General features: G+C 33.9%; 2 protein-coding genes across 6 annotated transcripts; both read left to right on the top strand.

Moving 5' to 3' along the window:
* Positions 1–381: 381 nt before the first annotated feature.
* On the top strand, positions 382–6,327 carry RLP4 (receptor like protein 4). Of its 4 annotated transcripts, none has more exons than XM_016325200.3 (10): positions 382–866; positions 1,666–2,721; positions 3,323–3,470; positions 3,976–4,047; positions 4,331–4,402; positions 5,038–5,109; positions 5,189–5,266; positions 5,385–5,566; positions 5,796–5,935; positions 6,046–6,327. In XM_016325200.3, exons 1-9 carry the CDS (start codon positions 797–799, stop codon positions 5,915–5,917), a joined length of 1,872 nt encoding a protein of 623 aa, XP_016180686.1. In that variant the 5' UTR covers positions 382–796; the 3' UTR covers positions 5,918–5,935; positions 6,046–6,327. The 4 variants fall into 4 exon arrangements, with proteins under 4 accessions (XP_016180686.1, XP_020970563.1, XP_016180685.1 ...); XM_021114904.2 differs by having other exon boundaries at positions 6,035–6,327; XM_016325199.3 differs by having other exon boundaries at positions 6,010–6,327.
* A 2,096-nt stretch (positions 6,328–8,423) lies between these two features.
* On the top strand, positions 8,424–10,100 carry LOC107624305 (ethylene-responsive transcription factor 12). 2 transcript variants are annotated; one of them, XM_088503679.1, is made up of 2 exons: positions 8,424–9,234; positions 9,625–9,904. In XM_088503679.1, exon 1 carries the CDS (start codon positions 8,639–8,641, stop codon positions 9,230–9,232), a length of 594 nt encoding a protein of 197 aa, XP_088359805.1. In that variant the 5' UTR covers positions 8,424–8,638; the 3' UTR covers positions 9,233–9,234; positions 9,625–9,904. The 2 variants fall into 2 exon arrangements, with proteins under 2 accessions (XP_088359805.1, XP_088359801.1); XM_088503675.1 differs by having other exon boundaries at positions 8,479–9,234; positions 9,589–10,100.
* The last annotated feature ends 3,461 nt before the right edge of the window (positions 10,101–13,561 follow it).

Genomic DNA, 13,561 nt, shown 5'->3' with positions numbered 1-13,561 from the left:
AACACCCTTGGAAATAGCAATAAAGATAAAATAACAACTTAATCTAATGCTAACGAGTCTGTTTACTGTATGATTATTTTATCAATGATAGGACATATAGGACTTGCTACTCCAGCTACTCCGATTTTATTCTCACACTTTCATTAGTGCTATATATAATTGGACTTGCTCAGGAAGTAGTAGTAGTAAAGTGAGACTCAAAGTCCAAGGTCCACGCTGCATCCGCTCCGGGAAATCATACATCATAACCGTCAAAAAGGTGTGGATCCCACAGAGTAGTGTAGACCTACGCGGCAATGATAATAGGTCAATTCGTAGATCTGACTTTCATTTCAAAATTTGTAGCTCTCATTAATTAGCATACAAAATTTAAATTCAATCAACCTAAGTTGATTAATTAAGTAATAACTTTTAAACCCTACAACAAACACCGTGATAATAAAATCAACACAACCGTTACTTTAATTAAAATCATTATTATGAGATGCAGATACCGTTGAGCGCAGGTGCAGCGAGTGTGATAAGGCTGAGCAGCAGGGTGACAAGTGTTCCCGAAAGCATCAGCATTGAGCTTCAGCTTCATCGAGAGGAAGAAGATTAGTAGAGTGGAGTAAGTAACAAGAATTGCTTGCTTGCCGCTGTTAACTTAACTGCACACAACTCCAACCATTTCTCTCTTTCTCTCTCTAGAAACTGAAATCGAAGTGATGTAAGAGAGAGAAAGAGAGGGGAAGAATTACGAAGACGAAGACGACGAAGAAGAAAGCTTCTCTCGTTTCTCATTTCTCACTTCAGAATGCTGCGATTTATTCTGCTATGGATGCTCATTCTTTGCTTTGCATTTACTGCGCGTGCAGCTCAACGAGGTCAGCTTCGCCTTTTTTTCCCTCGCTTGTGAATCTAAATTGAAGTGGAAGAAGAGACACTGATTCGTTAGGACTTTTTAAGCATTGAATTTGCTTCTTTTGAATTTCGTTTTTAGATTTTGATTGAGTTCATGAGTTGTATATCTAGGATTCACGATTGGATAGATAGTTGAATCTGAGGAATGAGGGGTGACATAGGATTCCATCTTGCGCCTCAGATTTTGGTATATAGAAAAAGAGAAATAAAGGCAAAACTATGCAACTTTTTGGGTATAATTAATCATGTGAGAGATGAGGAATAACTTCAATAAGAAAACGAAAGGAAATTTCGTTGGTACCGTCAAATTAGTCTCTATAACTTGCCATTTTTGCCTTTAGTGAAGGTTTAGTATTTAGTAAATGGATGTTAGAACTTAGAATAGAAGTAGTCGATTGTCCAAACTCTGCAACAAACTAAGTTTTGTTTAACTCCTTTCTTTTTTTTCTCTTTAATAAACTGAATAGTTCGCTCTATCATGATCCATGGAACTTGCTTTGTTAATATTACTTGCATGAACCATTGCATTATTTGATTGATCAACAACTCAATTCCAATGGATTTGATGATCAGATACAGTTTGTCAGTGTAATTTAATTACAAACTAACTACAGAGTCCATGTTGCTGTTTGTGAATCTTAGTGTGGACAAAAGTGGCATGATTGCTTGCATATGCCAGTGTATTAGGATTTTCTCGACTTGGTGTGGATATTTTCCACCTTTGATTTGGTTGAAATCTATGAAACTTCATGTTCATCGCAGGGCCATATGTTATGCGCATCAACTGTGGGGCTCGCCAAAATGTTCAAACAAAACCAACCACTACCCTTTGGTATAAAGACTTTGGATATACGGGTGGCATACCAGCCAATGCAACTACAACAAGTTACATTACCCCTCCCCTCAAAACACTTCGCTATTTCCCTTTGTCTGAAGGTCCTTCAAATTGTTACAACTTTAATAGAGTACCAAAGGGGCACTACTCAGTGAGGATATTTTTTGGACTAGTTGCACAACCAAGAGCTACCAATGAACCACTATTTGATATCTCTATTCAAGGAACCCAAATATATTCCTTGAAGTCAGGTTGGACTCAACAGGATGATCAAGCTTTTACGGAAGCCCAAGTGTTTTTTATGGATCGGTCAGCCTTAATCTGTTTTCATAGCACAGGTCATGGAGATCCAGCTATCATTTCAATTGAGATTCTTCAAATTGATGACAAAGCTTATGATTTTGGACCACAGTGGAGTCAAGGCATAATCCTTAGAACAGTTAAAAGACTGAGTTGTGGTTTTGGGCAGTCAAAGTTTGGCATAGATTATGGTGCAGATCCCTGGGGAGGGGACAGATTTTGGCAACACATTAAAACGTTTGGTCAGGATTCTGATCAACCTAGATCTGTTGAAACTAGAATCAAACAGGCTTCACATTCACCAAACTTTTATCCAGAAACTCTCTATCGATCGGCACTTGTTAGTACCAGTAGCCAGCCTGATTTAACATATGCATTGGACGTGGATCCCAACAAAAACTATTCCGTTTGGTTACATTTTGCAGAGATTGATAAGTCCGTCAATGCTATAGGTCAAAGGGTCTTTGATATTATAATAAATGATGTTATTACCTTTGAAAATGTTGATATTGTGAAAATGAGTGGTGCCCAATATACTGCCCTGGTGCTTAACACAACTGTTTCTGTTAATGGGAGGACTTTGACAATAACTTTTAGCCCAAAACATGGAAGTGTTGCCATAATCAATGCCATTGAGATATTTGAGGTTATAGCAGCTGAGTCAAGAACACTATCAGATGAAGGTACAAATGCTGACCCTGACCCTGATTATAGTTGCATATGGTTATGGTTAATGTTCATCTTAATAATGTGTGATATTGATTAAAATGTGGTTCATATTTGGACTAGACTTGAATGTTTCTGTTTGGCCTCTCATATGCATTCAGGATTTGTCTTAGGTTCTTCCTTGGCAAGTTAGCAATAACATAACACATAGCTAGGACCTGTATTTTTTAGTGATGCAGAATTATACAGTTCCCTGGTTTCTTTCTTTATTTCTTTTTGGTCTAATTAATCAATAAATCTGAAGTCGTTCAATTTTTTGGGTGTTTTACTAATTCAGATTGCAGCATGGAATTGGTTTAGGTCCTATGTGCTGGTACTTCCTAATATAAGACACATTGTCAATAATTTATTTTAGTATCTTTCTCATCCTAGTGCTCCTATATTGCTATTGTCATTCTTTGGGTATCTGCTTGTCAGGAAATGTTCAAGCTTAGTATTTCTTTATGATGCTATTTCATTTACTTTTCTCCAATTTTATGCACAATGATCGTGAATTTAGTTTATGGTGAATCAAGTCTTTTAAAGTTTTGCTAGTTGATCATTGTTCTTTTATTCTAGTTAAGGCTTTACAAACATTGAAGAAGGCTTTGGGGCTTCCTCCCAGGTTTGGGTGGAATGGTGATCCTTGTGTTCCTCAACAACATCCATGGATTGGAGCAGACTGCCAGCTAAACAAAAGTAGCAGCAAATGGCTCATTGATGGACTGTAATTTCTTATTATCCTTATTCTTAGCTTTTTATTATACATTTTGTTGTGCAGACCATTTAGTGCCATCTTAGCTTAATGGTTACCTGCTTATTCCATTCAGTCTTTTCTTTCTTGATACAAAACCAAATATCATTTCTTTACCCCCCCCCCCCCCTTCCTTACCACATAGCTCCTTAAGTAACAAATTAGAAGCCAATGGTTATAGGTGTCTCTGCTCACAGAAAACTTACAATCAGATCCTGTTAATTTATTTTGGTTTTCAGACAATGTTTTCTTAAATCATTTAGGAAGTTTAAGTTTTGGTTTGCTTTGCTTTGCTTTGGTTTATGAAACATCCCTTTCTATGTTCCCTTTTTGAATGTCCATATCAACTCCACTTTGCACTTGATAAAGAAGTTTGTATCACTAGGGCATGAAGCCATTATGTTCGTGTTGAAAACTCAAAATGAATATTTAATCTCAATATTATTTGTTATTTCATGCTGTTTCTGTTGATGAACAGTGATCTTGACAATCAAGGTCTAAAGGGCTTCTTGCCAGATGACATATCCAGACTACACAATCTACAAACCCTGTGAGTTATAAGTAGATTATTCTGCGTTTAAGGCAAAGTTATTTTGTACCTAATATTTATGTCAATACAATTCTTTTTTTAAAAAAGTAACGCGTGTAAATATCGGATGTATAAACTATGCAAATTGTACTGGTGACAATTAAATAACAAGTACCGATTGATCTTTGAATAATTCGTCGGACCTTTATATTTTTCCTTATTTTAACTCGCGACTTAATGAGAAATAGAAAGAAGTAACAGCATCTCTTCTATTCCTCATGCTTATTTTCTATGTGCACCACAGAAACTTGAGTGGAAACAGCATTCGTGGAGCTATTCCATCTGCACTTGGAAAAGTAACTAGCTTGCAAGTGCTGTAAGAAACTTCTTTGTCCTCCTTCTATTTAACCCGTATTTCAGATTTGTTGAGTTGATCCTATTTTCATAGTTCATAAAATACATGGTACAATTCCAATGTGTGATTCTCATGTTTAGCACTGTTGAGTTGGAAATTAGTAACAGGTCTAATCCTTGTGAATTGAGCAGCAGTTGTTGTCTTGTTGAGCAATAAAAATGTATAAAATCCATGGGGCAAGATATTCTTTATATGATATATTCATGATGCTGTTTTTTTTTTACCCCCAATGGTAGTGGATAATCTTTGTCAAGAAATTACTCCCATTTGTAAAAGCTAACCAAGGTTGAAACTAGCCTAAGAGGGTATTAGGGAAGTTGAGGCCATCAGTTGAGTAAATTGAAACTTTGGAATTAGGGAGATCAAGGGGATCTTTCAAACATCCCATGAACATTCTATTCTCATTGGCAGTAATACATGCATTGTTTTAATTCTTGTTAGAATTCTAGTCTAGTTAAATCATACTCATTTAGAGGTCGCAGGTTCGAGTCTCCCTATCTTTGGTTAAAAAAAAAAAAAATCATATTGTTGAAAGGTGGAATGGTTGCTTCCGATATCATGATGATATCATTTATGAATGCAATGTACTTATGCAGTGACCTGTCCTATAACTTTTTCAATGGATCAATTCCAGAGAGCCTTGGACAGCTGACATTGTTACAAAGGCTGTAAGTTTATCTATTTCTTAACAATCCTGTTGATTACACATAAGAAGCAAGAAGTCTATATTAAGATGTCTCCATGCAGGAACCTTAATGGCAACTTCTTGTCTGGAAGGGTCCCAGCAACTCTAGGAGGAAGACTTCTGCACAGAGCTAGTTTCAAGTATGTTATCAATTATTAAACTCTAGAATGAAATTGTAGAATTTTATATGCTATTTCTCCACTTTTGCTTTGTATTTCTTTTCTATGTTGCTAAATCTATGGATCTGGCTGGCTGCAGTTTTACTGATAATGCAGGTCTGTGTGGTATACCTGGCTTACGTACATGCGGACCTCACCTTTCTGCGGGTGCTAAAGTTGGTATTGTGTTTGGTGCTTCTTTTGGATTGCTACTTCTCATTACCTGTTCTGTTTGTTGGTGGAAAAGGCGGCAGAATATCCTCCGAGCTCAGCAAATTGCAGGTAAATAATCTTCCTTTCCTTTGGTACAGTTGTCCTAATAATAAGGTGCGATTATCATTGGACTGACCTTAATCTAGGTACACCATTCAAATTTGTAATACCAAGCCTTTATTGAATCAGGAGAATAGTGAAACCCCCATTGTTATCCTTGCTAAGCATTAAGAAATAAGAAATTATGAGTCTACCATTTTCCTTACAAAGAATTAATACTCTTTGTCTGCTTTTGTAGCAAGGGCAGCTCCATATGCAAAAGCAAGGACCCAGTTCTCTCGTGATATCCAGATGACAAGGCATAATAGTTACGGCAATGCTCACACTGCTGCCGAAAATGGGCCTATCTTGCTCTCATGATAAGACCCCATTATTCTGGTATATCTTTAGACATTTTACACTTTCATTGTTCTGTTCTGGCCATGAATTTATTTATTTGTTTATTATTGAAGAAGAGACACTTCTATTTATGTGGAGATGAATGGCAGGGAGGTCTTATGAACTCTGATGATTATCCAAGAGTTGCTTGAGCCAACAATTCATTCATACAAGCTGAGAACTAATTTGTAAATGAGATTTTTCTTTTTTGAAGTGTACATTACCGTGTTTACCTCCCCTTTTGTCAGAAAATTTATATAGATTTTCTTTCCCCTATCCCTTAATAGAGGATTTGTAACACGTAGTTCAATTGAAATAGAAAGCATACTGTTCTAACAGAAGTACATATAAGTTAGGTTCAGTTCACGTAATAATATACCAAATTTTTAGCATTCATGTCTTGCTTTTATGTTAATGTGCGGATCTATAAAGTACAGAACATATTAAACAAGATTCCAGATATTTGAAAGGCAGCATATATCATGATAGATGGGGTCCTAGACTTGACCAAGTCAATTTCCAATTATTAGGTTCGGTGTACATTGAAAAATGAAAACACAAGCCAACATGAAGTAAGTTAACCAAAGTGGTGGGGTTGGGATAGAATTATAGTTTGTTGCTTCAAATTTTTTTTAGCAAGTTTGAGAGTAATGTAATTTTTACTGTATGAATAGATTTTGATTATATATATTTGTATTTTGATTGAATAATTTAGATTTATGAGAACAATTTATTTTTCTTGACAATTCATTGTATTATAATATAATTTATAATGGAAATATTAATTTTAAGTATACTTTTAAATAATCACAAATTATAATTTAAAATTTAATTATTTTATCAATTTTTATAATTTTATCAAATTTTAATATAATCTTTATATTAAATAAAGAATTTAAATATTTGATATAAATTTAATTATTAAATACTCTAGCATCGAATATTCTAGTTATGAATTTAGATCCTCTAAATTTTGGATTTTTACTTTAGAGAGTAAAGTGTAATCTTTTATCTTTGAATATTTTTTTTATATATTTTCTTTTGGTTTCACTTATGAAATAAATGGTGAAAAATTACACTTTACCCTTTTAAGTAAAATTTAAAATTTAGAAGATCTAAATCCTTTAGTTATATTGCTTTTTTTTAAAAAAAATCCAATAAATTTTTTATCTAGAATAAGGATATCTACTTGAGTTGTTGGTGTGTTCTGTATATTATGATTATTATCTCATAATTAAATATGTAATTTACTAAATACCCATGATTCGGTCCCATCGGAGGCAGATGTAAGCAAGACAGTTGTAGTTAGACATAACGAAGTAAACGTAAAACAGTAACAAAGACCACCCTAACTCAACAGAGCAAACAAAAGGGGAATAAATAAAAAGTTGCCGTCCTGTGCTGGTGATAGACCAAACAAAGTGAAACCAATGCACAAATAGAATTTTAATTTTTAATTAGAAAAGAAAATGTCACATCTACGTGAAGAGACGTATAAAGGAAATCAACCAAAGACCAAGACGAGACGAGTGCGGTGTGTTGACAACTAACTTGATGCCATTTCTTATCAATTGTGAATATTCATCAATATATGTAAGTAAATAAAAAGCAGGGAAAGAATAATAAACAAAATAAATAAAAATCAAGACTATAATATATCTGAGTAAAATTTTAAATTTTGTTGAGTTTTTATTTTATTTTTTATACTATAATATATCTGATAATTTAAAACATGGAAAAAATGAAATTATAATTAATTTTCAAAGGTAGGAGTATTTGATAGTATTCACGTGATCATTATTGCATCCGTATGTGTAGGCATGTAATGTATACAGAGTGCGGGCTGTGGGTGTGGGGGGAGTCTGCTATTAGCAGCTGCCTGCTGCCCCTGCTGCCTGCTGTAGTCACTCTCTGATATCTGATTTCCGATTCCCCACTTTCCCACCACACCCACCCACCCACACGCTTTCCAAATCTCTCCTTTCTTCCAAGATAAATAAATTCAAAGTGGAGAGAGACCAACATAGTCAAACACGCCAACCAGACTAGCCCATGTTGTTGGTGTGTGTGGCCCAACTCCACCTGTTCCCTCCCACTCAGACACTCCCCCCTTCCACGTGCGCCTCTCTGTCACCCCCTCCAATCCCACTTTCACACCTCATCCACTGTACCCTTCTCTTCCATCTTCATCACTTCTTTTGTCAACTCAAATTCCCATAAACCCCCTCCTTTCTTTATTACCCCATTCTCCAACAATATTAACTTCCCAATCCCACATCACATTAATTCATTAAACACAACTTTGAATCAAAGTTAAATCTTAACTTAAATATGAGGCGCCGCTCAGGGTCAGGCACAGCCGTACGAACATCAGCAGTAGGGCTGACGTCACTCACGGAACCCCAGTCACACGTCTCATCACCCGGCGGCTCTCTCCGCGGGGCCCACCCTATCTTCAATCACAGCCCTGCGATCCCACACATCAACCATCAACGGCTCATATAAAAAACTAACCATTTTATCCAAATCCAAAACTTGCATTATTACGGTGTATATAACCAGACCATAATAGTAAAAAAGAAAAGGGCGGGGTCGTGCCGGCTAGCCGTCGATTACGGGAGCCATAAGCGGGTCCCTCCACTCTCACGCTACCTTCTTTCTTCTCTTCTCTTGAGCTTTGTTTTTGTTATTCACACTTTTCAAATGGCATCTTCTTCTCCTTCTTCTTCAGCTTCTCGTGAGGGACACTACAGAGGGGTTAGGAAGAGGCCATGGGGACGTTACGCTGCTGAGATACGCGATCCTTGGAAGAAGACACGTGTATGGCTTGGTACCTTCGATACTCCTGAAGAAGCCGCCCTAGCTTACGACGGTGCCGCGCGTTCTCTCCGTGGTGCTAAGGCCAAGACTAACTTCCCCCCGGCTCCGGTCGCCGCTGCCGGAGGAATCTGTCTCGACCTCAACGTTAACGCTCCTAACTCTGATCATCATCGCTGGCCCTCCGTACCGGTTCGCGCCGGCGTTGGCGGTGGTGGAATCTTCGGCGAGTTTCTCCACACTCGCGTTCTCAAGGACGTTGATCTGGCTCATCAACCGCATCAGCCGCCTCCGCCACATCCGATTCATCATGCGGCGGCGTTAGCAGCTCATCACCACAGACGCGGCGAGGTGACAGTAGCGGTTGCCGGAGGAGGAGTGGAGCAGGTGGCGGGGAGTGGTTCAACGGCATCGTATCTAGGGCTTGTTCGGCGCGGGATCCCGATCGATCTGAACGAGCCTCCACCTTTGTGGCTTTGAAGGTTGAATAGTAGTGACTAGTGAGATCTTGTTTTGTAGACTCTAAACGGCGTAGTTTTATGCTCCGTATGCGTATTCCTCCCTTGTCATATCTACTTTCTTTTGTTTAGCATGCTTAGTAGTTAGTACGTAGTTTAATTATAACCATGGTTGAGGCTTTGAGGGAGCAGTAGCAGTATTAGTAGTAGTATCTGTGTGCTTTCTTTGTTAATCTAACATTTACATCTATCACATGGAAATGAAAGCTTCATGTTGTATATACACTTACATTTGCACTACTTAATTACATTCAGCTTCAAAATTATTATATTATATGGGTGGTCACGAATGATATTGGAAATAATGGAATTAATTAGGTGCTTTGTGTTGAATATGGTTGGGCGGCGTGGTAGGCAACCGTTGCATTGGAGATTGGATTCACGCGCCATCTGCGAGAGAGTGGAAGTGAGTGAGCAAGCGAGCGTGTGGGTATGCGCTTCTTTTCTTTTATGCTCAGACATCTGCATCTTATCATTCTATCTCCCGCTTCTATCACCAATTCTTGTTCAAAAGCGCGTGCTGCGTTTGCAAACTGCAACATAAACCATGCTTTAACCACTTTACATACATGTAACAAAATTGATTAAATGCGTTTCATTAGTAAAGCACGCAATATCAGTGTGTTATTCGCCATGAAAGTATAGTCGTCTAAAACTTTTGTTCTTCCCGAAAGGGAAATGTGTTTAACTCTTTTTAGTTTTTGGATTAAATGTAATAATGATCTTATGGCAACTTCAAATTTAGACGTACCTAAGGCACTGACTAACTTAAAGAAGCACCTTCCTTTATTTAACATTAAAGAATCGTTGTGTACAATTTTTTAGTTGAATATACAATTTACTGACTTTTTTAGGTTACAATAAAGTAATTTTCTGCGCTTTAAAATAACATGTCAGAGACGCAGGCCCGTGTTTTATAGATTCAGTAGAAAAAAATGAACTGTTCTAGATTATACCTTTTTTTTTTTCTCTTATATATTTCAAATTATATATACCATAAGCGTGGTTGGACAATTTCCCTGTATTGGGGAAACAAACTATCTCAATCTATTCAATGAACGATGCATATTCAAATTATAAATCGTTCCTTGATAAATACTACATATTTATTGGGAAATGCTGATCTAACAATTGCAAAGAGAAAAAATAGTAAAAAGATATTTATTAAAAATAATTTTTTTAAATAAATAACTTTCTTATCATTTTATCTAATTATCAAAATAGCATCTTTTTATATACATTAAAATTTTAATATATTAAAACAATATTCATGTGAATTATAAAATTAAAAGAGTAGGTGGCTAATACTATCTTATGGTTAATTAATACTGAGACAGTAGGCAGTACTGTATCGGGATAGTGTAACCTCGTTTGTTTCGTTGAAATAATTATTTTGACGGCACATGGCATGGTGGCTGAGACTGAGAGTAATAACGTGCGGGCGGATGGGCCCACTTTTCATATATCTAAGTACCTAACATCGACTATTTGGATAAGCAGCAAAATTAGCCAAATTCATTTATAATTTAATTTAATCTTACAAAGTGTGAGTTTAATAAAGAGCCGAGACGCTGAACTCTGTTTGAGCAATCAAGCTTCTCAAATAATGTGTGGATAGAAGAGGTCAGTGAGAAAATTTGTACTTCGGCCTATTTAGGCATATTGGGTATATACAATCCGATTAGGTAACTGACAGAGATTTGATAAACAACAAATTAATAAATATTTTTTAAATTATATTTTATATTAATTAATAATTATTTAAATTATATTTTTAAAAATATAAAATTAATAATTATTAGTTGTAATTATTTAAATTAACTAGTTATGAATTATTTACTTATACTTTTTTAATATATATCCTTTAGAAAAAAGAGGTTTTTAGTTTTCTATAGCTGTTTCTAACTTTCTATTTCTATTCATGTAATGCTTCATTTTGTCCCAATATTTATAAATTCTTTAAATAAATATTTTTTTTAAGAAAAATGAACAGCAAAGCAAATAGTCCAACCTTTTTTGTATTATACTCATCAATTAAATGAATATTATTGATTCCTTTTTTTCTTCTAAGTTTAACCAATTAATCGAACTCCAAGTAGAAAAAAAATGCAATAATGGTTCTGGTAATTGATTATGTCCTCTGTTGATGGATGGGGGATATTACTACGTGATTTGTATTAACATTTATGGATTTCTGTATAGATTTGACGGAATAGACAACTGATTATAGTTTTTAATAATAGCATTGATTGTTCCTTCTTATAGTTATACATTAGGAATTTCATAACTTTTTCTTATTTGCTTTAATTATATTTTTTATGAATATTTTTCACTATTTAAAAATAAAGGGTCAATATTTGATAATTAAGATCTATTTTTTTTTTTTGTAAATTACGAGATAATAGTTAAGAATTTATAATAATTCTGTTCTAGCTAACAAAAAGTAACAACTCTAATATTAAGTAATATTTAAAAATACAATAAAAATAAAAAAGTAGTTTTTATCTTCAGCAAATTTAAACTGAATTTTTGTTATTTATTTAATAATAATTGGAGATGCGTGTGTTTGTGTGATGTTTAGTTGAGTATATATAGAATCTATTATCATATGATAATAATGTAACTACTGCAATGCAGTTATCCTAACCTAGATCTAGTTCTCCTCGAGGCGCTGGATCTAGTATAATAATTAGTAGTGCTAGTCATAAATGCTTATTATAATACTTTGCGTTAGATAGAACAACATAAAACAAGTGATGCGTTCTACGGTAGGTTGGGGGAAGCTAAGGGATTAAGTTGAGTTTATTATGCAAGGATAAGATACTAAGATTTGGTTTGACAAAGATAGCATCTGCTTCTATATTTGATAAATAAAAAAAAAAATTGTTTGGTTTAATCAGTTCTAATTTCTAAAAAATTAAAAAGTATTTTTAAAAATATTTAAAATAAATTGTTTTAAATTAATTTATATTTATAAAAATTAAAAATTTAATATAATTCATATATTAATAAATATTAATTTTATTATATTTGTATTTATTATGATTTTTTTAATTTTTAAAAATTATTTTACTAAATATGATTATTATTTGTATTTATTAAAAGTTTTTAATTTAATTTACTGGTTATTGTGCCAAAAATTCAGTACAAATAATCGATGTCGAAAAGAATTCGATCGTTAAGGTCGAAAATTATATATGCATGAAGTATACCATGGTTAAAAAAAAATATAAATGAGTTAGGTTTGATGATTAAGTTATCTTGTTTTTGGTGTGCAAATTTATTTAAAATCTAAGGTTATTTGAGGTTTAAAACTACTTAAAGTCGAGGACTACTTAAAGAGGCTAAAGTTATATCAAATAGCTTAAGATTTTTTTTTCTATAAGTAGAATTAGTTTCAATAAATTAGGGAAGCTTCCATTTATTCATACACTAATTCACTCTAAAAGTTTCTAGTCACACTAACGCACTGAAACATGAGTCACGAGTTGTAAGTATTGGGAGACTCCATTTTTTCTTCCAATCATTTTAATTATGTTATTTTTTTCTATTATTTAAATTCTGTTATTTTTATTCAAACATTTGTTAATTTCTGCATATTTTAATACAAGTTTTGTCATATTTAATTTTTTATATTTTGTACGTGTTTTTTTATTTTTTATTTTCTATAATTATTTATTTATTTGTTTGGTTTTTCATTTCTATTGGACACCATCTTTAAATTTTAAGAGTAACTCGTAAAAAGAATCATATCTACTTTTTAAATTAGAATTTTGATTCAAGTTTAACTGACACCTTTTATTGAGGTTAAAAAAGCAAAATTCAGGCGAAATACTCCTATTATATTTTTTAAAATTTATCTTTTAAAAATTAATTTTAATAAATTCTTTTCGAAAAAAAAAAAAAAACTAAGCAGATGCTGTGATATTACATATTAGTGGTATTATTTATTATTATGGCAAGAATGTGAGGGACTTGAGGGACTTCCAAGGCTCAGCTGTCAGAATTCAGAAACAGAAAACTATATATATTATTATTTCTTTCTTTTTTAATTTATGAGTACACAGTTTGAGTGACAAAAAGAGGCAACACTACCCACTGCCCACACGCAAAGCCCCATAACACTGTTGCTGCTCATAACTCAGTTCATTTTTGTATTACTTAATTATTAATTATATCTACTCTATAACTTAAAAATACTTTTATAATTTCTAAAAATTTAAAAATATGTGCGAGTGCATTATTAGAATTAGTAAACACACCATTTTACTCTACTACCTAAATGGTTTTG

Source organism: Arachis ipaensis, chromosome B10, assembly GCF_059453495.1.
Source record: "Arachis ipaensis isolate K30076 ecotype BB chromosome B10, ASM5945349v1, whole genome shotgun sequence".
NCBI classification, from domain to species: Eukaryota; Viridiplantae; Streptophyta; class Magnoliopsida; order Fabales; family Fabaceae; genus Arachis; species Arachis ipaensis.
Note: the sequence above shows the minus strand (reverse complement) of the source record. Positions and strands in the feature narration are given on the sequence as shown.